Raw genomic sequence first — 24,034 nt, 5'->3', positions numbered from 1 at the left:
GGGGGCGACATGGAAGACAAGATGGGGAGGGGGCTGCGGAGTGGGGTGTGGTCAGGGGAGGGCCAAGACGCCCAGCGGGAACTGCTTAGAGCTGGGGAGCCCAGGAAGACAAGGAACTCTCGGGGGCCAAGGGCCGAAAGATCGAGCCTCCCCTGGGGCTGGCCCAGAGTGCGTCCAAGAAGGTCTCCCCAACAAGAAGCCCAAGGAACCAGGCCACACAAGTGGTAGGAATGTGCCTCAGCCTCGGAGGCCCAGGCCACAGAGTGGGATTGTTGTGCAGTCTCTGGCATGTTAGAGGAGGAGACCTAGACTCTCCCAGGCCCAGGGCCCTCCATTGTGAAATGACAACCCACCTATCTTTTTGGGATCGGGGCTCAGTGACTTGGCCCTGGAACACGGCACAGGAAGGGCAAGACACCTGCTCTGGAGGTGTGAGTGTGGGGAGGGGGAGTGGGATCGATGGATTGGTCTCCAGGTCCAAGATAATAGGCAGGGGTGGGGGACAGGGGCAGCCAGAGGGCAGGGGTACCCTGGAGTATGGGATATGCTCTCACTGACCAGCTGGCTATGTGACCTTGGGAACTAGAGCAGCTTCCCTGAGCCTCAGTTTCCCCACCTGTAAAATAAGAAGCGCAATCTCTGCCTTCTGAGTGATTGTGGATTACCAGGGAATGTCACATAGTAGGTCCTCATCCCTGGGAACCCCCTTACCCCTCAGAGGCTTCCAAAAAGTTTCCAGAGTGAAGGAACAGTGGGCATCTGGGTCTGAAGTGGCAGGTGGTTGGAAGGGGGAAGTCACGGCTCCCCGCATTGATGTGAGTGCCTCCTGGGAAATCGCCTTCTCGCCTCTCCTGGATCTAAAATAGAGCGGGGGGGGGGGGTGGCGGGATGCTGTCACCAGCCAGAAGCAGCTCCTCAGTTGCTGGTGGAGGCCCTGAGCTGGGTCCCCAGGGCAGAGGACCCAGGAAGGGGTTCCCTCCTTCCATTCCTGTTCCTCAGTGACCTGTGTCTCCCAGGGTGGGTTCAAGGAGTCTCTGGCTTTGGGCACAAGGTTGAGGGGGCGGGGGGCACCTCACCAGTGGTGCCCACACTCTGCCACCCCTCCACCGCATCTCAGGTCACTGGATCCTGGGATCCCTAGCAGAGGTCAGAGATCCAAGCCCTTACTCTGGGCACCTGTGTTGCCCAGGGTCCCAGTAGCTGGGCTGCAGGTGCGGAGGCAGCTCCAGGGGCAGGTTGGGAGGGCAAGTGGTTTGCAGGCAGGGCAACCTGGTCTGTCCAGGGAGGAAAATCTAGGGGCCTCCACAGGTATCTTCTGCTCCTCAAAGGCCTGGGCTGACAAGGGAGGGGCAGAAACGGGGCATGGTGACCGCATGTCAACGACCTGGCTAGTTACCATGGTGCTGAGGGGAGGGTTGCAATGCCCTGTGCGGGACCGGGGAGCCCAGAGAGGGGAGGCCACGCCGACCCGCGGGCTCGGTGCCGGCAGGTCCCGAAGCCCTCCTCTGGAGGCGGTGGCGTCTGTGGCAGGAAAGGGGCCTGGACCGGGGCGTGGGAGGGCTCTACAGGCCCCACTCTGCGAGGAGGTCCAGCGATCCCACAGGCGTCCGGCGGGACTTTAGCCACATGAGCCTCTGCCCTTCAGTTCGGTGCCTGTCCTTTCCGGCTCCGAGAGCCTTACCGGGTATTTCGGGCTTTTCCGGCCCGTGTCCGGGGAAGCCCCCTCCGGGGTACGACGCCCTAGGGACGAACCTGGTCCGGGGGCAGCCACGCCCCCGCATCTCGATCCCGCGGGTCCCCAGACTGGCAGGTACCAGGTCAGAGCTTAGGGGTCCCCGTGTACCCTGCCTCCCTCCGCCTACAACTCTGCGGGACCTCAGAGCACAGGGTGACCGAGGAGGGGGTCGCGAGATGGGGATCGGGCGCGACCGGCCCTGCACCTGCCGAGGGAGGCCGAGGTGGTGCGAGAAGGCCGGCCCCGGGGCGGTGCCTCTTTTGTCCTCCCGTCGCGGCGGCCCGGGCCCGGCTGAGCTGGGGAGGCCCGGGGGGCGGGGGCGGGCCCTCGGCTCACGTGCTCGCCGCTCCGCTCTTAACCCGGCCCGTCGCCCCGCCGGGATGGCCGCGGCCGGAGCGCGCTGAGCCGGGCGCCCTCCCCGCCGCCGCCGCCGCCGCCGCCGCCAGCCTCGCCCCGCGCCGCCGGGCCGGCGCCCCCGCCCGCGGCTCCGCAGCCCGCGCCCCCGCCCGCGTCCCGCCTCCGCCCGCGCCGAGCCGCTCAGCCGCAGCCCCCGGACCCGGAGGATTATGAACGAGCCATGAGGCGGCTGCGGCGCTGGGCGGTCGCGGCGCTGCTGCTGCTGCTGCCGCTGCTCCCCGCGCCCGGTGAGTGACCGCCGCCCGCCCGGCGCCCCTTCCCTGCCCCCGCCCCGGGGTTTTGCGGCGGTTTCTGCTGCAGCCACCTTTTCCTGCAGTGCTCGGGGGTGATAGCCGGTCTGGGGTGCAGGAGGGTGGGGGCGGGGGCGGAGGGAGGGTGCGGACACCCACCTGTCCCCATCTGGCCCGCCGCTCCTCGGCCATCCCTCTGCCGCTGGCCGGCGGACTCTGCAGGTCTCTGCGGTTTCGGGGGGGGGGGGGGGGGGCAGTCGTGACAGTTGGGCAGGAGTGAAGCAAGCTCCTGGCCCCCTCCCCATCCCATCGGACTCTTCCCCCTGCAGGGCACCATGTCTTCTCCCTCAAAGCCCCCAGGGCTCCAGGAGCCTCGCCAGAGTGGGGGGTGGGAGTGCCCATCCCATTCCCAAGTCTCTTGCCCCACGGTGGGCGTCTGCCTACAGCTCTGGCCTTGCCTCCCCAGGTCTTGGGACCCGGGGTTCTGCTGGAGCTCTGCGTTGGAGGGTCTCACCCCAGTTGTGGGGCCCAGAAGCTGCTGAGGTCACAGAGCCCAGCCGTCTGGTTGGGGAGAGCTCCGGGGGAGAGGTCCGAAAGCAGCAGCTGGACACCAGGGTCCGCCAGGAGCCACCCCGCGGCCCGGTGAGTGGTGCCGAGAGGGGAGACCAGGGGGCCGGAGCAGGCCTTCGGGCCCATGGGAGGCCAGGGGCAGCCAGGGTTGGGGCGCCTCCCAGGCAGCTGGCTCCTGATGCTTCTTTTGTACACTGGGCTGCCAAGTGGATGCTGGAGCCCACTCATGGGAGCACCCACCTGCCCTGCTCCAGGCCCTCTCCATCATCGGGGGATCCCCTGCCCTCAGCGGACAGAAATGCCCAAGGCTCAGCCCAGCCTCGGCCTGCCTCCTGCCAGCCCCCACTCCTCTCCTGCCAAAGCAAGTGGTTTTGCTCCAAACAGGGCTTGGGTAGGGCAATAAGGGCAGGGAGGAGCCGCCGAGACCCCAGTCAGGGATGAGGGTTCCTGGGTTCTTGCTATAGCCACACTTAGTGGGCCTTTCTGGAACAGCTTCGTGCTTGCTCCTGCCTCAGTTTCCCCCGGCACTGATAGACTTCTTGTGCTCCTTCCTGTCCTCGCTGAGGATGGAGCCTTGAAAAAAGGTCCCAGGCCCCAAGTGCACCCACAAATGCTACCACCCCCTGTCCCTTTCAGTTGCCAGGCTCCTCCTGCCTCCCAGAGGAAGGTTGGGAATGAAGGAGATTAATTGCAATTAATAATTAATTAATATCATGTGAATAATAATCACCCAGATGGAATATTCATTCAGCACGCCTCAGCTCTCCAGGAGCTCGAAGTTGAAAGTTGGCCAGGCCAGCGGGGGCGGAGGAGGGCGGGGTGCTGAGGGCCTGGCAGGAATAGGCAGGAGGTGTACAGGAGGCTCAGAGGGGGCTCGGAAGTTTGGGCCGCTGAGCTCTGGGAGTGGTGGGAGGCATCGGCTGGGCAGAGGAAGGAAGGAGGGAAACGGAGGCTAACACTGTGGACATCTGTCAGACTGGCAACTGGCCTGCCTAATGTACTTGGTTAAAAGCCCTTCGAGAGGGGGGGGCTGTGGGGGTGCGGAGGGGGACTCGGGAAATGGAATGGAGCAGGAAGGCAGCATGCATAATAGATGGACCGTCTCTCAGGGCAGTGCAGAGGGGGAGGGGGTGGCTAATGGTCCTGAGCAGGCAGGCAGGTCTGGGCGGTGTGGAGTCGGGGGTGGGAGGGAAAGGGGCGGAGGCGGCCCTCAGCACCTGCCCAGGCTCCCTGGGACGGGGAGATGGGCAGCAGGGACAGTGCCAGGGCCAGGCATGAGGTGTCCTGGCTGGGTGTGGCCATTAGTCCGACTCTTCCCTAGTGTCCCCTGACCTGTGAACTGGGCACCCTCAGGCTGTGTTGGCTGGGAGCTGAGCACAGGGCCTGGCTGCGAGGACCCCCCGTCTGGTGCTTCGGGGGGCTCCAGACAAGAGGCTGGACTGATGCTGCTGGTGGGATCAGAGGACAGAGGGAAGGGGGAGTGTAGGGCCAGGCAGGGAGGAAGAGTGGGTACTCCTTCAGCGTAGTCCGCCCGAAAGGGGGGCTGCTGGGGGTGTAGCGGGGCCTGTGACAGTGTGGTGACAGCTGGGCGGGTGCAGTTGGACTGGGTGGGTCAAGTCCTCTACACGGGGAGCCTCTTTGGGTGTCATTCTGCTGGGTGGGCGGGGGGCATATGTCCCCGTGTGATGTATGGTGGTAACCGAGCCTGAATTTGCCCAAGGGAGTGCCTGAGGGGGCGGGGCGGGGGTTCTGTGGGCCTGCGAGGCCGGGGTCACCTCCAGTGCCTGGCGGGGGCGGGGGTTCTCTGGGACTGAGTCTTCCCAGTTACTCCGCTGCAGCCTCCCAGGGAACTCACTCACAGGCTGTGCCTCATCTGTGCCTCAGTTTCCCCTCGGGCAGAATTCTCACAGCTCTGTAAGGCACACAACTTTTGTCTGCCCATGTTGCAGATGAGCCAGCTGTGGCTCAGAGAAGTTCAGTAACTTGCTCAAAGTCCAATCAGATCTTAAGCAGTGGAATGATTTTTTTCCAAGACAAGGTACTTCCTCTTGCCTCCAGGGGCTCTGGATTTTGGCACGGGGGGAGGTCCCCAACCTCCGCCGGTGCAGGACGGAAGGCCAAGGGAGACAGAAGCCACGTCCAGAATATTCGCCCCCACCGGAAGGAGCCGCTGCGGCCCGCACCTCCCGCTGGGCCTCCCTCCCTGCAGCGCTCTGGCCTCAGGGCCTCGGGGCTGATGCTGAGCCCTAGTGTCCCAGCAGGGAATGCCCCACCTTGGGGCTGCTGGGCTTTGCTGAAGTTATTGCTCTGATTTAGGACCTCAGGCCAAGCGAAGTGATGGGTCAGCAGCGAGATCTCCATCTGCTGTGGGTCACACGGCAAGTCAGGGGGCACAGGCTGCCTGGCGGGGCGGGGGTGGTGGGGCCTGGGGGTGTTAACCTGCTCTGGCCTTGGGCTGGTCGTGGCGCCTTCCTGAGCCCATCCTAAAACCAGGATGATGATAATCATCTCAGCTCACCCTCGGCCAGGAGGTGGTGACAGGGGAGGGCTTGGTGTGTGAGGACTCCTGGCTTTTGTGAGGGGGGCCGAGAGGGAAGGTGGCCGGAAGGAGTCAGACGCTAGAGAGATTGCAGTGTATGGGGAGGGGGGGACCCGCCTGTGCAGGCGGTCTTCTGCCTTCACGTGTGTGAACTTCATTCTCATCACAGCTCCAGGGGGTGGGGCTATTACCATTCCCGTGTTGCACGCGGCGAAACGGGCCCAGAGAAGAGAAGTAACTGCCCCAGGCCGCACAGCATTGAAGTACCAGAGTCAAGACCAGTAATACCTGGGGCGGCGCTTGTAACCAGCGCACTGTCTGCCTCTCGCTCAGGGGTAAAGGGAAGAGGGGCACAGGGGCCCTTTGTCCTCTCTGCCATGGCTCTCAGCACCTCACTCCTGTCCAGTATGGAAGCGGGGACGGGGGGGCCTGCAGCCCAGAGATGTGGGAGCTCCTGGAAGCGCAGGAGCCCGCGGCCGCAGGGAGCCTGCACTGCGGGCTGAGGCGGGAGGACAAGCAGGGCCGCGGTGCGCCAGAGGCTGGTTGTCCAGGATACAGGGGCGCCCCGGGCAAGTGGGGCGAATCAAATCTGTGAGCTCGTGGGGCTGCGGGCATTCTGAGGGGGCCCTTTTTCCAATCCACATGAAGCTGCTACGTGGGCTGCACCTGCTGCTGGGAAACCCAGGCTCCTTCAGAACCGAGGAGAGGGCAGGTGTGGGTGAGAGAATAGGGCAGCTTGTGTGTGGGGTCCCAGGCCCGGGGGGCAGGCCCTCCCCTGAGCAAGCTAGGAGAGGGGACCTCAGTCGCTGGGCTGAGCTCCTGGGAGAACCACCCAGACCAGCATTTACTGGAAATGCCACCCTGGAAGCCCTCCGTTGAAGACATGTGCTACAGCATTTGTGTCTTCTTCCTGCAGAGGGGTGGGGGACAACTGGGCAAGACCGAGTCCCCAACCATTGCAGGATGGCAGTCAGGGGCAGGGAACCACAGGGTCTTTGCCGGGAGTCCTGGTGCCCCAACAGGGCCAAGGCCACGCGTGGTCTCTGCAGCAAAGGTCGCAGAGCTGTCCTGAGATTGGAGGTGGGAGGGTGTCCTGGGGCCGATGGCTGGGAGCCAGGGCTGGGGTTTGTGCTGGGCTCGGCTTGCCCGGCGCGGGCTGTGAGCTGAGCCCTGCCGTGAGGCTGCGCAGAGACAGGTTCACACAGGAGGCTAAACTCCTTCTGTCTGAAAGGCCGCGCATGTGGCTTTGGGTGGGACAGCCTCAGTGGGCCCCAGCTCCGCCGCTTCTGAGTGAGTGGCCTGGGTGAGCCTTTGATGCCCCTGAACCCCACCTTCCCACCCATAAAATGGAGATAACAGTCATCACTCCAGCCGCGGCTGCTGTGAGGATCAGGGGAGACAAGGGCTATGCAGGCGTCCTACCTGGGATCTGGCAGGGGCAGGTGTTCAGTGCCCGCGCTCCCTCCTGATGGATGCGGCTCGGCGCCGGCATGAGGGCCGGGTGCCTGAAACAGGAGCCAGGACTTTTGGGGGTTGCCTGTCAGGCTCTGGGTGGAGTTCAGGGTGACAACGTGGGCAGGAGACTTGCTCCTCCAGCCAGACTCCAGCCTGTGGCCTTGACCTCCACAAGGGCCCTGCTGGCAGCCTGGAGGGGCCCAGCTGCCCAGAGTCTGTTTTCAGAAGGACTAGTGACCCTGTAAAAAAAGTGACTGTCCTCAAAAATGTAGGTCAAATCCAGTTATCAGAAATTCATCCAAGGCCCTGGCCAGGTAGCTCAGGTGTTCAGAGCGTTGTCCTGATACAACAAGGTTACGGGTTCGATCCACAAGTCAGGCAGGGCACATACCGCATCAACGATAAATGCGTAAATTCGCGCAACAGCAAATCAGTGTCTCTCCCTCGCGCTCTCTCCATCTTTCTCTCTCTAAAATCAATCCAAAAACAATTAAATTAAATTAAATTAAATTAAAAAATGACAGCAAAGAAAGAGAAAAAAGAAATTCACCCAGTTCTTCTGCCTGGGACGCCCGCGGCCCAGGGGATAAGTGCAGGCGCGCTGCATCTTGGGGGGCAGCTGCTGGGTGAGGGGTTTCTCCCAGGTGGGACCCCTGCTTCTCTGGCCCCTCCCCTTCTGCCACCACCCAGCTCATGCAGTTTGTCCAGTTCCTCAAAGCTCTGTTCAGCTGGACCTTCTACACTTTTTTCTTTTCATTGATTCTTGTCACTAATCCTTGTGATAATAACACATTTAAAAAGAGTTTTCATTTCATCCTCACAACCACCCTATTTCACTGATGGGGAAACGGAGGCTCGGAGAGATGAAGCAGCTCACTCAGGCCTTCTGATGCCTCTCCACTCAACGCGAGCGTGGAGCCCCAGCAGGGAAAAGACGAGGAGCCTGCGCTCCCGGGGACTGACGTGGCCCAGTGGCCCGTGTGAAAAGCAGAGGCAGGATGTGCAGAGCTGCCTCACGGCGCAGGGGTAGAGGGGGCCGCTGCCCCTGGGGGTCGGTGGGTGCAGGCTCTGCAGAAGGGGGTGGGGAGGAGGAGGCCATGGCAGGAGGCGGAGGTTCGGGAGGAGAGACTCAGGGTGTTTATCTGGGGACAGTGCCTGGATGTTGAGATTGTTTAGGGTGTTTAGCATCTTTTGTCTCTTCCTTCCCAAGACTGATTCTGTTGGTCCAGGGTGGAGGCCTGGCCCCTGTGTTTGTTATTTTGGACCTTCAGCGGGATCTTTGCCTCCTTCCAGGGGTGTCCAACCCGTGGCCCAGGGTGGCTACAAATGCGGCCCAACACAAAATCGTAAATGGACTTAACACCTTTTTTTTTTTTTTTTGCTCGTCAGTTTCTGTTAGGGTTTGTGTATTTAATGTGCGGCCCAAGACAACTCTTCTTCCCCCAGTGTGGCCCAGAGACGCCAAAAGGTTGGGCGGCCCTGCTCTACACGCTGTACCTGGTCAGGTGTGACACGGGGCACAAGCAGGTGCCTGGGGGATGGACGAGTTGGCGACAGGGAAGGCTTGGGGAGGGCATGGTCACTCCAGCCAGGTGCCGCAGCTGCCGCGGTAGACACAAACCCCAGCCCGAGAGTGAGCCTTGACCCTGCACCTCCCCAGCGTGGCCCCGGGCCGGTCACCTCCAAGTGTCTCTCCCTGCGCCTCGGCCTGGCATTTGTAAAATGAGCACCAGACGTCCTGGGCAGGTTGAGATCAAGTGAGCCGGGGCACATGAATGCTGGATGGCTGGGAACAAGAGGGCAAGAGGCGAGAGCAGGGCCACGGGGTTGAGGCCCAGCTGGCTGGTCACCAGCTGCGCTCAGCTGGGTCCAGAGGAGGGCGGATGACCAGGGATGGGAGAGGCTCCCAAGGGAAGGGCTGAGAGGGAGTGGGGGAAGTCAGGGGCAGGTCAGGGGCAGGAGCAGTTTGGCTCTGATGAAACAGGGGCCTGAGGCTTGGCTGGCGAGCCTTAGGGCCCCAAGGCCAGCAGGAGCCCCCGGCCAGGCACCTCGTGTATAGAGACCCTGGGAACCGAGGTGGGTTCGCCTGGCCTTTCTCATCCTTCAGGCAGGGAATCCCCCGCTGTGTCTCCCCACCCCCTGCTCGGGTGGGCCAGACACACCTGCCCAGCTATTCGGTCTCCCTCCTCTTCCTCCCACTGCCTCTGGTGGGGGCAGGGAGTGTTGGGGCCAGAGAGGACCTGGTGTTTACTCCCCATCAGTCTAGGCTTTCCTCAGAGTGGGGTTGGCTTGCTCTGCACAGAGAGGGGAGAGGCCGGGTGGGTCAGCTCGCCCACTTCCTGGGTGGAGAAGATTCTGCCGGTGCCAGGGCCACCTCTGCCCAGGTTCTCCAGGCCCAGGATGACCTCCACCGCCCCAGCCAGCCTCGCAGCCTTGCATCTGGGCTTAGCGTCTCCTGTTCTCTGGGACAGTCTGAGGCTCAGAGAGGTTGCTGGATCATCCCTGAGGCTGCACGGCCAGAGAGTGTGACATCAGGGCAAGAAGCCTGGACAGGCTGCTGGCCAGTGTGGGGGTGGGGACAGGGCTTGTCACCGGGGGTGGGGGGCAGAAGGAACAAGCAGAATCAGACCCGAGAGCAGGGGACCGCAGAGAGTGCAAACCCCGAGAGCCGAGGGAGACCAGGATGGCCCGGCCAGTGGGGAGGAGAGGGAAGCAGTGACTTGTCCTTGACTTTCTATTTCAAGTCTGATCAATGCTCTAGGGGCTCAGGACGGAGCTTGGAACTTCAGTCAGCCTGGGATGGGGTGAGTCAGTGTCCTTGAGGCGCAGAGGGCTGCACACCTGGGCGCTGGCCCTTTGCCCCCACCTCACCCCCCGTCCCAAGGCCTTGCATGGACACTTGGCCATTTTCTCTCTTACCTCACCTTAGGCCCTGGAAGCTGATTTGCTTGAATCGAATCCCAGCTCTACCACTTCTTAGATGTGTGACCTTGGGCAAGTTAGCAGCTCTGTGCCTCAATTTCCCATCTGTCAGATAAGGGTAACAGTAGCATCTACTCCGTTGGGTTATTGTGAAGATCACATATGATAATACTTGCAAAACATTGAGAATAGTGCCAGGTACCTAATAACCGCTCAGTGGAAATCTGCGTGGTTGATGAGGAGGCCAACTAGCACAGGACTGTGGGATTTCATGATATCGGGTCTCCCTTCCATTCTGCAACCTGCTGCCCCCAAGAGAAAGGCAAAAAATTTCTCGCAGCTGCATGGCATGGTGGCGGGACCCTCATCCGGGGGCCTGGCTTCAGTCTTCTTGAGTGGACAGAGGTGGGAAGAAGCCTCCAGTGTCCCCAACGCCTCTCCCATACTTCCCGATCTTTTGTAGGACCTGAGGCTTGGGTGGGGACATGGGGGCCGAGGAGGACAACACCCCTTCTACCCAGACTCTCCTGTCCCTTCTTCTCTTGGGGTGGCTTTCCCTGGAGGTGCACTAGCTTCAGGTCTGGAGTCCCCACCCCCACAGCAACTGGGTGCCCAGGCCATGGAGGGCAGCCATCTTGCTCAGCCTGGTGCGTTGTCATGACAACCTGGAGCCTCCCAGCCCCACTGCAAAGGCCCCTCTGAAAAATTTATCAGGAAAACTTCCGTGTTTAAAAATTAACCATGGGATTGAAATATTAAAGATGAGCTACTTTGGGCGAGGTAGAGGGCAATGGATTTGGGGGTAGAGGAGCCAAGCGCTTCCGTCCTGAGAAGGATGGCATCTGCCCATCACCCCAGCTTCCAGGCACCCTCCAATATCGCAACCCACTCCACCCCTGTCTGCGAGCCTGAGGTCTCCTCCTTGCATTGAGGCTGGGGGAAGGAAGGCAGCTGCTTCAGCAGGTCCCCAGGGTCATACTGTACCCCAGCTCCTGTTCACCCTGTCCCATAATGCTTCTCAGGGTCCCCCTTTAGTCTGCCTGAGGGTGGGGTGGCCCTGTCCACAGCAGCGAGGGCCTGGCCTCAGGCAGTGGGCAGGCCAAGCTGTCCCTCTCCGTCCCGGCTGCTCCCAGACGCTGCCCCTGGGAGGCCGGGCTAGCATCTGCCCCCTATGCTGCTCACGTGCCCTTACCCGGAGGGCAGAGTGGGTGGTGCCCCGGTGTGTGCGCCCTGCCGCTACCCCCAGGAAAGGAACAAGGCCTTGCGCAAAGCATCCTTCCCCCGAACCAATGATCCTTGCAGCTGCTGGACTGGGCCCTCCCTCCCTTCCCTGCGGCTACTCTGTTCTGGGACTTCCCCAAGTCCCACCTTCAGGCCTCCCCAGGGTGACCCTCCCTCTGCCCTCTCCCCACCCCCAGCCTGTGCACCTGGCCCAGGTGAGTTTCGTCATCCCAGCCTTCAACTCCAACTTCACTCTGGACCTGGAGCTGAACCAGTGAGTGCGGCCTTGAGCCTGGGAGGAAGAGCTGCGGATGGGGGGGCAAGGCACGCCTGGACGTGGCTTCTGGGAAGCGGGGCGGGGGCTGGGGGGGAGACTGGGCCGGGGTGGGACCCAACCTTGACCCAGTCGCACGAGTGCCCCGTCCTTCCTCCCGTCCACTCTGTTCCAGTCACCTCCTCTCCTCTAAATACGTGGAGCGCCATTTCAGCCGGGAGGGCACAACCCAGCATAGCACTGTGAGTACCTTTGGAAGGGGACAGGGAGGTGGAATGAAGAGACAGGAGGCCCCTGGAGGTGGGGCCTGGGGTGTTCTTTACACTTGGGATGGGCCCAGACCCTGAGAACCCCCCATCTCTCCCCCGCTTGGAGGTCTTGAGGGTCGGAGTTGCGGTGGCATGTCAAAGGGAGTGCGGAGCCCTGAGCTCCCCTTGCCCAGCTCCTGACGCGTGACCCCAGGAAGCCGCCCTGCCCGGCATGGAGGCAGCCAAGCACTGTCCCTGCTCCAGGCCCAGACATTCTGGAAGGGGGCAGGTGGGGGAATGTCCTCTTACTCAGCACCAAGTGCCTGGGAATTCCTGGCCACTTGGGAAGACAGGGTCCGAGAGGCCCAGGGGCTCCGCAAAGATGAATGAGTGTCTATAAATAGCCTCTCCCCTCCCCCACACTTTCAGTAACTGGAGCACAAGTAATTCTGCAGGAAGCAGCGGGGAGGGGTTGCTGGTCCCCTCAGACCCAGGAGCCGGGACCAGGAGGACACATGCTGCTCGCCGTTCCCCAGGCACAGACCACGTGTCCGGGGGCGGCCCGCTGAGGCAGTGGTGTCTGTGAACACACTGGGTGTGAAATTGTGTGTGTGTGTTGGGGTGAGTGTATAACATTCATCTAATTGAGACTGTCCATGGTAAGTGCTTAGAACAGTGCGAGGCACATAGTCGGTGCTGTATGGATGCTAGTTATTCTCAAAGGAGCCTGGGGTCCCTGCATCAGCCCCAACAAACGGCTAAGACCCACTGCTGTAGTCCAACTGCCTCACCTTGTAGGCAAGGTGCAGGGGGGCCCGAAGAGGGCTAGGAAACCACCCCCGCCCAGGGTGAAACAGCAGTTAGGGGCCCAGCCCAGAGCAGAGCCTGGCTATAGATCCCAGGCGCGCCCAGGACGGCAGCCGCCTGCGCACCAGCACAGCCGGCGGCCCTCATCTGTCTCCCTGCCTTCACGCCAGCGCAGGGCGCATGCCCACTTCTATTCTGCTCCTCCAGGGGGCTGGAGACCACTGCTACTACCAGGGCAAGCTCCGAGGGAACCCGTACTCCTTCGCCGCTCTCTCCACCTGCCAGGGGCTGCAGTGAGTATGGGGCGGGGCAGGGCAGCCTGTAAAAGCCTCCGACCCTGGGCCTGGGGACAGTGGGGAGCTGCGTGTCTCTCTCTGCAGCGGGGTCTTCTCTGATGGGAACTTCACCTACATCGTGGAACCCCGGGAGATGGCCGGGCCTCGGGAAGCCCCCCAGGTGAGCCTTCGCTGTGCCCTCCGACAGCCCCGCCTGGTTCTTCCCTGGCACTGCCCCCTCCTCCTCCTGCCTTGGTAACCTCAGCCTCCCTGCCCTCCGTGACCCCAGCTCTGGTTCCCTCTCGCTGTGCCCCTAGCTCCGATGTCCCCCAGGTAACCTGCCATTGGGCTCCAGTGTCCTTTGCGCCCCCTTCTCAAGGGGCGCCCTCAGGTCTTGACCCTGGAATCTGAGCATCTGGGAGATCAGATCTGATACGGGAGCCCTGGCCAGTTCTGGGTCACTCTGAGGTGGGGAAGGGGAACAGTGGAGCTGTCTCCTCCCACCCCGCACCCTCCCAGCTGGGCCCCGGGCAGGCCTGTGAGCCTTACAGGAACTAATTTTTCCCCATTGCAGGGGCCCCTTCCCCACCTCATTTACCGGACCTCTCTCCTCCCAGCCCCCACCAGATGCAGGGAACCAGGTAAAGGAGGAAAAGTGGGGCTGGGGAGGGGACTGGCTGTGCCTCCCCTCACCTGTCCCTTCCTCCAGACTGCCTGTTCGCTGCCCCTGCCCGTTCTGCTCCTCCGAACCGGCCGAGGCTGAGAAGGAAAAGGCAGGTACGGGGCCCGCACAGACCTCGGGCTGCAGAGACCTCAGGCTGTGGTCCAGAGCAAGAGGACGCCCCTGTCCATGGCTGGGGCACAGGGGAGCTCGGACCGATGTGGCGGGGGCCAGGGAACCGTCTCTGGGAGGAAGCCCCGCCACCCCACTCTCTAGTGCCAGCGTCTACACACGTCCCCGTGGTGGGCTAACAGGGGCTGCCTTCCCTTACACCAAGGATGGGGAGGGCTGTCCCCACCAGTGGGGGTCTGGCATTGTTCCTGGCTGGAGTCCGGCCCCCTAAATCTGTCCATGGCTTGGCCATGACGCGAGGCATGGAGGGGACTGATTCCAAGTGCCCACCCCCTGCCAGGTCCGCCGGGGACACCCCACAGTGCACAGCGAGACGAAGTATGTGGAGCTGATCGTGATCAACGACCACCAGCTGGTAAGTTCCCGGCTGAGGGCAACTCGGGGAGGAGGGGCCGGAGGCAGCCTCGCCCTCCACCCACTCTTTCTCCAGTTCGAGCAGATGCGACAGTCAGTGGTCCTCACCAGCAACTTTGCCAAGTCTGTGGTGAACCTGGCAGATGTGGTGAGCAACCCTCCCCCTCCCACTCCCTTATCACCCGAAACTCCCCACCCGGCCGCATACATCCTTGGGGTGAGCCCTTCAGGGCTTTGTCCGCCAGTGACCCCCCCACTTCCTGGAGGCACAAACTGGAACCCTTCTCCAGCCCTATCCCCCCACACCCACGCCCACCCTCCAGCCTTCTCCCCACCTTCTCCCGTCTGGGCTCAGATGTACAAGGAGCAGCTCAATACCCGGATAGTGCTGGTTGCCATGGAAACATGGGCAGATGGGGACAAGATCCAGGTGCAGGATGACCTCCTGGAGACCCTGGCCCGGCTCATGGTCTATAGGCGGGAGGGCCTGCCTGAGCCCAGCGATGCCACCCACCTCTTCTCGTGAGTTCCCCACCCCATGCGTCCCGCCCGCCCCTGCTGGCGGCCGCATTGTTCAGGGTTATTGAACACCTGCTCTGTGCCAGGTGCTCTTGCGGGTTTTGGGGCTGGTCGGTTTTATCTTGTACTTGCCCCAGGCACGTGCCACAGGCTGGGCTCCCTCCCCTGCACCCTAAGCTGATGCACCTTTTCCCCACCTCTGGCCACCTTTGCCATCGCCTCCGGCCCGTCGCCTTCCCTGCGTTCCCTCTTCCCTTTCACACTGTCCTGGCGTCCCTTCCTGGTAGGGGAAGAAATCTGATGATAGGCCCGTGCAATTAGAGATGATCTAATGGGAACCTCTTATCTGGTTTACGGGCAAACAAATCCCAAAAGGGGAAGGGGCTTGCCTGCGATCGCACAGGCTGACACGAAGGGGCCTGCTCCTTACTCCCTCCCTAAAGAAGGGCTCTCCCTCACAGCCAGGGGGCCTCTCTGGGTAGGGAAGGAGGGTCTCCTGACAACCCTCTCCCTCCCAGGGGCAGGACTTTCCAAAGCACCAGCAGTGGGGCTGCCTACGTGGGAGGCATCTGCTCTCTCTCCAGGGGTGGGGGTGTGAATGAGGTGAGCGGTGTGGGGACTCAGCTGGGGAGGGGCGGGAGGGAGAGGGGCTCCTAAGGGCATGAGCCCTGTGCCTTTTGAAAGGGTGTAGACATCTTTGTGCCCCATCTTTCTCACCCCAAGTACGACAACATGGGCGCCATGGCGGTGACTCTGGCCCAGACCCTGGGGCAGAATCTGGGCATGATGTGGAATAAACACCGGAGCTCAGCAGGTATCAACGAAGATCCCATGTAGCCCCATCACCAGCCTAGACCCCCACCCAGCAGCTCCAGGACTGAAGAGGGTGTCTGTGGGATGGGGCCGTCATCCACCCTCTCTTACATACACCTGGCTCACCTCTCAGGGGACTGCAAGTGTCCGGACAACTGGCTGGGCTGCATCATGGAGGACACTGGGTGAGTGTGGGGGGACAAACCAGGGGAAGGCCTTGTGTGAGGAGAGTCCCAGAGCGAGTACTGGGTGACAGTCTGGACTTGGTGGCCTCAAGAGGTCTAGCTGTCAGAACCACTCAGGATTCCAAGAAACTCAGTTTTCTGCAGTGCGCTGCGCAGGGGAACTCAGGTTCCACTGACCAGACTGTAGTGCGCACTGTCGCCACTGGGCGCCGCCAAAGCCTCGTTTGAAGGCACCTTCGCTCCTAGTCGCTCCAACCTCTGCCTCGCGGAGTCCCGAGGTTGCAGAACTCCCCTGCCCACTCCCGCTTGAGGGGCAGGCGTGAGGATTATTGTGCAGTCTCCGAACACATAGATCCTCAGCCTCCTCCATAGGGTGTGCGAGTCATCCTCACCCAGCGCAGCCTATCCCCAATCTTGAGAAGGGGCCTAGAGAGTGGGCTGGGGAGAGGGTGCGGTTGGGACCCTGGAGCATCGCCTCCTTATTCCTGCCCAGGTTCTACCTGCCTCGCAAGTTCTCGCGCTGCAGCATCGACGAGTACAATCAGTTTCTGCAGGAGGGCGGCGGGAGCTGCCTCTTCAATAAGCCCCTCAAGGTACCAGCCCAAGGGCGAGGGAACGTGGGAACGGGGCTTGGGTAGGGACCCGGTCAGACTCCCGACACTCCTTCCCTGTCCAGCTACTGGACCCCCCTGAGTGCGGAAACGGCTTCGTGGAGGCGGGGGAGGAGTGTGACTGCGGCTCTGTGCAGGTGAGTGACCAGTGCCAGATGCGAGGCCCGGGACGCGGGAGTGGGTGAGAGGGTGCGTCTAGGCGAGGAGGATCCGGTCTCGCCGACCTCCCCCTCCCCTTCTCGCCACGTCCCTCAGGAGTGCAGCCGAGCGGGCGGGAACTGTTGCAAGAAATGCACCCTGACTCACGACGCCATGTGCAGCGACGGGCTTTGCTGTCGCCGTTGCAAGGTGAAGGGGACCCACCGCTGCAGCGGGGAGGAGGCGGGACCAGCAGGAACCCAGCTGCTGACAGTGTGATAAGGGGCGGGATTTAGAGAGGAGGAGTAGCTGGAGGCAGAGCAAATTGGGGGGCGGGGCTTGGCTCGAAGAAAGAGCCAATGGGGAGGAAAAGGGCGGGGCGTGAGGGGCCCTGTTGAAGGCGGGGCACCTGTCGGGAAGCGCTGAGGGGCGGAACTGTAAGCAGGATTGGGGGCGGAGCCGAGGAGGCTGGCGAGCGCTGGGTCCGTGCCTGAGCCCTGAAACGCATCCCTTCCTCAGTACGAACCGCGGGGTGTGTCCTGTCGAGAGGCCGTGAACGAGTGCGACATCGCGGAGACCTGCACCGGCGACTCGAGCCAGGTCCGCCCGGCCTGGCCGCCCTGCGGAACCCCGGGCGGGGCAACCCCTGTCCCTATCGTTTTGACTCTGCCGGGTGACCACTGTTCTTCGCGCCCCTCAGCTCCTCTGCTGGCATCGCCGCCGCTGATTAACCTGTTACTTCATCTGAAAAGGGGTTGTTTGTGCCTTCTGGCTTTACTCCTTCAATCATGTTTGTAGTCTTGTTGGTGTTCACAGCACCTGGCTGGTCCTGGTGCGTGCTAGGAATAGGAATAGATGATAATATTAGTTAACATCTCTTAAGTCCTTCTTACGTGCCAGGCATTCAATTTTCCCAGCCCTGGGAAGTAGGTGCATGGAACAGGGAGACGGGAGAGGCTATGGGACTTGCTGACCTGTGTGGTCTGAGTTCCAATGCAGGTCTTTTGATCTTGAAGTGGAAGAGCCCTGAACGCTAGCGCCCCCTTGGGGAGTATTAGCCTGCCCCTTCTTTCCTCCCTGGGGCCAGCCTCACCTCTCAGTCCTGGGGTTGCTCTGCTCAGCCCAGCTCCTCTCTCTGCAGTGCCCCCCTAACCTACACAAGCTGGACGGTTACTACTGTGACCATGAACAGGTACGATGGTTCTGGGGGCTCCTCCCTCTTGTAGCTTCTGGCTCAGTACAGTTTGTTGTCTCCACTGTGACCACTCAGACCTTTTGTCTCCTGTTTGTCCTTTAGGGCCGCTGCTATGGAGGTCGCTGCAAAACCCGGGACCGGCAGTGCCAGGCCCTTTGGGGCCATGGTGAGTCTGGCTAGGAGTGGGAGAAGGGACTCCAGAGGACCCAGAATCAAGAATCTGGGGAGGCAGCAGGTTCTGGCTAAATATACCCTCCACCAAATATATGGCTCTCCAAGCTCTCGGGGACCCAGCTGGACTGGGGTCAGCCGGAGTGTTGGGGGTGCAGGCTTGAGGTCCTGGGGTGGGTTCTGGGGTGACACCTCACTCACATCATCTCCTTACAGTGGCTGCTGATCGTTTCTGCTACGAGAAGCTGAATGTGGAGGGGACAGAGCGTGGGAACTGTGGGCGCAAGGGGTCAGGTTGGATCCAGTGCAATAAACAGTGAGTTGCCAAAGCTCCTGGTTGAGCCTCTCCAGAGATGGGGCCTGGGTTTTTTCTTTTTTTCAGAGATGGAGCAGTAGGTTCTTCTAGGAAGTGCCCGTGAGTCCCGATGGGAGAATATGTAAAAAATCATGAGTGTGGGGAAAGGACAAATTCAAGTTTAGTCGTTGGGTCAGAGGTCAGATGTGGGGCCCACTGTCTCCACACTGCCCCAACAGGGATGTGCTCTGTGGCTTCCTCCTCTGCGTCAACATCTCTGGAGCTCCTCGGCTGGGGGACCTAGGAGGAGACATCAGCAGTGTCACCTTCTACCACCAGGGCAAGGAGCTGGACTGCAGGTGTTGGCTGGGACCATGGCCGGAGAAGGGGAGGTTGCAGCTGTCATGGGGTAAGGGGCATGGGTGGAGGCTGGCTGTGCTGTCTCCCCAGGGGTGGCCACGTGCAGTTGGCCGATGGCTCGGACCTGAGCTACGTGGAGGATGGCACGGCCTGTGGGCCCAACATGCTGTGCCTGGATCACCGCTGCCTGCCAGCCTCTGCCTTCAACTTCAGCACCTGCCCAGGCAGCGGGGAGCGCCGCATCTGCTCCCACCATGGGGTGGGTGCCTGGAAGCCAGGGATGGCAGGAGGGGCTTACAAGAGGGGACAGAGCCCTGCTTACTTTGACTGGCCCCACCTCACCTCTAGGTCTGCAGCAACGAAGGGAAGTGCATCTGTCAGCCAGACTGGACAGGCAAAGACTGCAGTATCCACAACCCCCTGCCCACATCTCCGCCTACCGGGGAGACGGAGAAATATAAGGGTGAGGCTGGTGCCGTCCGGGTGGGGCTCTGTCTCTTTCCCTTTGCCATGCCTGCCCCTGCCAACCACTCCCTGCCCTCCTTCCCAGGTCCCAGTGGCACCAACATCATCATCGGCTCCATCGCCGGGGCTGTCCTGGTTGCAGCCATCGTCCTGGGCGGCACGGGCTGGGGATTTAAGTAAGAGACACTCACGCCCCCGTTACCCCCTGGTGTTCTGGGGTTACTACAACCCCAGGCTGTTGGAGCTGAGGGGCCTCTCTGAGAGGTTAGCTAAATGAGAGCTTGCACATCACGATCCAAGCCGGCCATAGGCCTAGTTTTAACATTTAAAATAATTAGTTGCTCACACTTTAAAAACCCAGAGGTTTTACATTAACGATGCTGATTTCCAGCTCCTCTTGTGAAATGAGACAACGGGGCCCAGCTGTGTTTCTGTGTGATCCAGGCAGAGGGGAGCTGAGCAGACTGCCCAAGACAGGGCCTGTGCCCTCCCGCTAGGCCCCACCCAGCCTGTGTTCTGGGCACCCGAGTCTAGGGCTCTGGAGCTGGTCTAAAACCCTCGGTGTGCCAAGCAGGGACCCGAAGCCCAGGGTCACACAGAGAGTTAGTTATAGAGTCAAGACTCAAAGCCGGGTTCCTCTCTCTGGGCTTGTCATTAGTGTCCAGGCCGGAGGACCCCTGGCAAGCACAGATGGTTTCTTTTTCTTTCTCTCTCTGCCTGTCCTCTCCTTGGCTCTTGAAGAAACATCCGGCGAGGAAGGTATGACCCGACCCAGCAGGGGGCAGTGTGATGCCTGCCACATCATCCCTCCCACTGTCCGTCTCCATCTCATTTGTCACCTGCCTTCTGTTGATGGGAGCTAAGGGCTGGTCCCCCCCCCCCCCCCCACTGCTGTCGTTGATGTCACCACAGCGGGGCGAGCCCCACTGCCGGAGGAGAGTCCTCAGCCTGCCCTTGCCTCTTCCTCTTGCCCAGCCATCCCCTCGGGCCCTGATCCGTGGGCTCCTGCCCCTCCTATGGCCAGACCAGTCCGGGCCAGGTGGACCCCAGGGCGGTGCCCTGCCCATCCAGGTCCCCGGAAGGGAGCCTACCTCCGCATCCCATTTGTTTTGTCTTTCATGTCCCTGCTGTCTGACTTTCCTTCAGATCCCCTCCCTGGCCAGCCTGTGACTTGCTGCCTCCAGGGCCCAGCACTGACCTCCTGGGGCGCAGCTTGTGGGGTTTTCCTTGGGCCCTGCCTCACATACTTCCCCGGTGCCCCCTCTCCCTTCCAGGTCTGGAGGGGCCTAAGTGCCACGCCCCCTCCCTCCAAGCCTGGCACCCACGTCTCAGCCCAGGACCGGGAAGCTGCCCCCACCCAGCCATGGAGGGAGGCGCCGTGCAATGTCTTCCGGGCCCAAGCCTTTCAAATCCTGGCCCCACAGGGGTTTGGGTGGGGGGCTGTGGCCCTGCCCTTCACACCACCAGGGTGGACCAGGCCTGGGGCATTTCCCTCATGGTCCCCCACCCCACCTCATGCGGCTTTGGCCTTGCACACCCACTCTCCCTGTGTGAATGTAGCTTCCATCATCACAGGTTGCCACAGCTCTAGTGTGGGGGGAGGGCTAGAGGGATGCTCCAGTGGGCGTGGCCTGGGATGGCCCTTCCTCAAAACCAGGCAGCTGGACAGGGTTTTAGCTCTCTGGGACTTAGGGAGAGGGGGCTGAAATCAATTTTTTTCTAAACCGAATCTTAACCTATGAATGTAACTCTGGGGGCGCTGGGGCCAGGGCAGTGGTGGGATGTTCTGCCATTTGTGGGCGGGGCTGGAGGAACGCGGCTTGGCCATCCCCGGGGATGACTACACCTGGGATCTTCTCTCTGAGCACTGGCACCCCCCAGCCAGGCAGGGGCCGGGCCTCCTCGCTTGTCCCCTCCTCTCAGCCCCGCTGAGGTCGGAGAGAAGTCTGAGTGCTGATCCAAACCAAAGCTGCCTGTGCCGTGCCCGAGCCTAGGTTATGGGTACGGCGACCACATGTCCCAGATTGTCTTCAATTCTAAAATGACCCTCCTGCTGTCCTTGCCAGGATGCATGTATTTGGGGGTCTGGAAAATACAGCCCCTTGTGTAAAATGGCACCTTCCCCCTTTCAAGAAGGGCGATTCTGGGGCTGACTCAGGGTTTAGGTGGCCCCTGGCATGGCCCAGTGGTCCCAGGCTGGGCCATCTTTTCCTGGGAGGACTTTCCCAAGTAGGGGAGGCCAGAGGTGGCCCAGTGCCTGGAGGGTTATGGGTTCTGCCTGTGATGTGCATGAGGAGGTAGGAAAAGGCGGGTCTCCTGTATGATCTTCAGCTTCTAGAAAAGTCCTCAAGGCCCGCCAAACCCATTCCACTCTTTCCCCCCATTGCAGGGCTGAGTAGTAAGTTTACAGTGGTTTCCCCCCTTATGTCCCCGGGCCCCCTCTGCAGTGGAGGCTGCGAGAAAGGCGGAGGCCAGGCAGAGAGCCTCAGTCCCCCGGCAAACACAGCCCTGCCTGCGCCTTCCCTGCTGGCCCTCGCTTGGGACCGAGGAGCTCTGGCTCCTTGACTGTCGAAGACCGGCTGGCAGGGGCAAGATGGGGGTCACGCTACCTATGGATGAAAGCCACAAATGAATGGAGCTCTTCTTCCCAGGGCTCCCCGCCCAGACTCAGCAGGGATTTCTGAATTCCCCAGGGGCCTCTGAGCTGCCTCTGTTAGTCCCTCTGCTTCTGGGGCAACTTTGAGGGGGAATCATGGAGGACACAGCTCCCTGTTTATCTGCATCACCCTTCGGGGCAAACTGGGGACTGAGACCCATTGACACCCTTTTGGGTGACTGGATACGGCTACAGTGGGGTCCTCAGTACTGAGCTTCAGCTGGCACTGCCCAAGCGAGGGGATGGGTGGAGTACCCCTCTGGCCAGTCCCGCTCCACCAGCACCCGCAAGCTGGGGCAGGGGCAGGAGGGCGAGGGCTGGGTTTTGCACTATTGCTGCGATACCTTAAGGCGCCCCCTGATGGTGCACACGTGCGCACAGGCAGCAATGCACCTGGCACAAGCATTTGGATCCACATCTCCGCACAAGTGTGAATACCTCTGCACACATGGACACGGCTGTGTGTGCGCACGTGGGGGCGGGGTGGAGGTGTGGAGAACTTAAGACTTCATGTGACCAGTCCACGTGGCCCCCAGCTGTCTGCACCCTCCTGCCCCGACCCTGGCAGTGCCCAGGGACGATTGGAGGCTGCATTGGCCTGGGCCTGGAACTGGCTCCATATTGCATCCTGTATATATGTCATCTGGGGCTCGGGGTGGGGAGGCAGGGACAGAAACATCAATTAAAGACCATGTCTGGGGGCTCACATCAGCCTGTGCCTCTCCTTTCTGTAAATGACCACACTGTGACGGGGTGGGGGGACCCTTCCCTGCCCTTCCTGGCCCCAGAAGGAGTGTGGGGGTGGGTGGGGACAGGCGGGGGCGGATGGGCACTGAAGGCAGGAAGTGAGCACCTCGGAGGGTAGGAGGCAGGGCGTAGTTTTCCGTGCACAGCCAGGAAATAGACACCGACTGGGTGGAGGGTCTGGCCCTTCCGCTTCCTCCTCCGCTCTCCCAACAACCCAACAAAGATAACTGCCCCCTGGTTTCAAAGCAGAACAGAAGGAGTGAATTGGAAAGCATCTTACTAAACACAGGAGTCTCAATTTCCCTTTTACGGTTGAAGCCAGAGAGGCCTGTGCTCACCTGAAGCCGCTAAGCTAGTCCTCGGGCACAGCGCTGATCCTGGGCCTGCAGGGAACTCGTTCTTTCCCGACCTCGGCTTCCTTCTGCTGCCCCGCAGGAAGGCGCTGAGCAAGGGCGAGAGCTCCCCCGCCCACTGGAGCCCGCTCTGAGCCAGATAGGTATGATCCTTTCTCTTTTTTTAGTGGCTGACAAGCTTACTTTTGAGTTTTCAACTGTACGTTGAAAACAAATGAACTGGGCCAGGGTGAGGAAAAGCCCACTGCCCCCCAGATGGCCGTTCACGGCCACGCAGCACCAAGCCAGGCCGCGCCAGCTCCCCCGTAGCTGAGGGAGGACCCTGCCTGGTGTGACGATGGGCATCCATCGTCACTGGTCACTGTTGCCCTTCAGGGCCGGGCTGTGGTGAGGGACAGCACTGGAGCCCCTGCTGACCTCGGGATTCCTTTCCACCCCTAGCACAGAAGTGCCCTCTGGGCCTGGCCGAGGACACCTGGATTCGCAGAGGGCCACCCACCATCAGTCACTGCCCAGGGTCAGTAAATCAGCTCCACCGGTTCTCAACCCCAAGGCCATCGCAGCATCCCTGTCACTTGCAGAGCCTAGCCCTATCAAGGCTGCTTGGTTGCGACACCACGGTGACCATCAGAACAGGATCCTTTCAAAGGGAAGTCCAAATCGATGCAAGCCCCTCAGGCCTCTCAGTCAACAGCAGACCCATCTCAAGCCACCAGCCCCCACTGCCGGGATGGGGGCGGGGCCTGCGCAGGCATCCTGGCACCGCAGGCCTGGCAGCCACTCGGGGCACACTCCACACGCAGCAGATTTTCAGGGGGACGTGAGAGCACCCCGTAGGGAAGGCAGGCCCAGGGGTCTGGCCAGGGACGGCCCAGGAGGCCCGCCTCTGGGAGGGGCGTGTTGCTGGACGCCACAAATGGGGCCTTGCTGTCCTCACCCCCTTAGTGGCCTCCCTGAAGCAGCAGAAATGCACAGAAAAGCCAAACCTCTCACCGTCCTTAAGAAAGTTCCCAGAGGTTGGTCCTGGAGGCTTCAGTTTACGCCTGCCCCCAGCTTGGCCCCACCCAGAAGGCCGTCCCCGGAACACTGCACAAGCGGGCCCCCTGACACACACCAGGAAAACAGTTCCCCCCAGAGGGCACCTGGTCCCACCTGAGCCCTCTTGTGCGGAGGGTAGCGAAGCCCCTCCCTGTCCCTCTTTCCCTTCCGCCCCGTGGGTATCTGCCGGGCGCAAACGAGCAGACCTTTCGATAGAGGCGCCCTGCTCCCGCACTTGGCACGCGCCATCTGACCCGCTGTGGCCTCTCCCTGGCCCGACAGAGCAGGGTCACAGAGGGGCCGGGCTGGTGTCACTGCCCCGGAGCAGACAGATATGTATTAGTCTTATCTCTTCCTCCAGACCACTTTGGGCCCGGGGCAATGTGGCCTGGGAGCCCTGCTGGTTCCGGGCAAAGATAAGTGAGGGAGGTGGGGACAGGGAATAAGGAATGGAAGGACCGAGAGGAGATACGGGAGCGAGAAATAGCTGTTGCGGGCAAGGTGCTGGGGAGAACGAGCAGCTGGAAGCGTCAGCATCATGGCCACATCCTCCACAGTCCGGACCACGTTTCGAGGGCCCCGTAGCCA

The 24,034-nt window shown here is 61.5% G+C and overlaps 1 protein-coding gene across 1 annotated transcript; it reads left to right on the top strand.

The window, feature by feature from the left end:
• Positions 1 to 2,299: 2,299 nt before the first annotated feature.
• Positions 2,300 to 19,442, top strand: ADAM11 (ADAM metallopeptidase domain 11). Its single transcript, XM_054592935.1, has 26 exons — positions 2,300 to 2,379; positions 2,849 to 3,024; positions 11,287 to 11,363; positions 11,539 to 11,605; positions 12,626 to 12,711; positions 12,799 to 12,874; positions 13,268 to 13,334; positions 13,403 to 13,470; positions 13,827 to 13,901; positions 13,977 to 14,048; positions 14,256 to 14,422; positions 14,938 to 15,022; positions 15,143 to 15,233; positions 15,366 to 15,417; positions 15,911 to 16,010; positions 16,094 to 16,165; positions 16,284 to 16,376; positions 16,686 to 16,766; positions 17,308 to 17,358; positions 17,464 to 17,527; positions 17,749 to 17,848; positions 18,067 to 18,186; positions 18,278 to 18,446; positions 18,536 to 18,650; positions 18,738 to 18,828; positions 19,394 to 19,442. The coding sequence occupies exons 1-26, from the start codon at positions 2,313 to 2,315 to the stop codon at positions 19,440 to 19,442; spliced, it is 2,331 nt and encodes a 776-aa protein (XP_054448910.1). The 5' UTR covers positions 2,300 to 2,312.
• The last annotated feature ends 4,592 nt before the right edge of the window (positions 19,443 to 24,034 follow it).

This window comes from Pteronotus mesoamericanus, unplaced genomic scaffold, assembly GCF_021234165.1.
Source record: "Pteronotus mesoamericanus isolate MK-2021 breed Mesoamerican mustached bat unplaced genomic scaffold, CSHL_Meso_final scaffold_408, whole genome shotgun sequence".
In the NCBI taxonomy this organism is placed as follows: domain Eukaryota; kingdom Metazoa; phylum Chordata; class Mammalia; order Chiroptera; family Mormoopidae; genus Pteronotus; species Pteronotus mesoamericanus.
The sequence above is the reverse complement of the archived record's forward strand: the minus strand, read 5'-3'. Positions and strand labels throughout refer to the sequence as shown.

Coding starts and splice junctions, on each gene's coding strand:
- ADAM11 (XM_054592935.1), top strand. CDS start 2,313: ATGAGGCGGCTGCGGCGCTGGGCGGTCGCGGCGCTGCTGCTGCTGCTG. Junction 15,234..15,365: donor TAAACACCGGAGCTCAGCAG/GTATCAACGAAG, acceptor CTCACCTCTCAG/GGGACTGCAAGTGTCCGGAC. Junction 17,528..17,748: donor CCAGGCCCTTTGGGGCCATG/GTGAGTCTGGCT, acceptor ATCTCCTTACAG/TGGCTGCTGATCGTTTCTGC.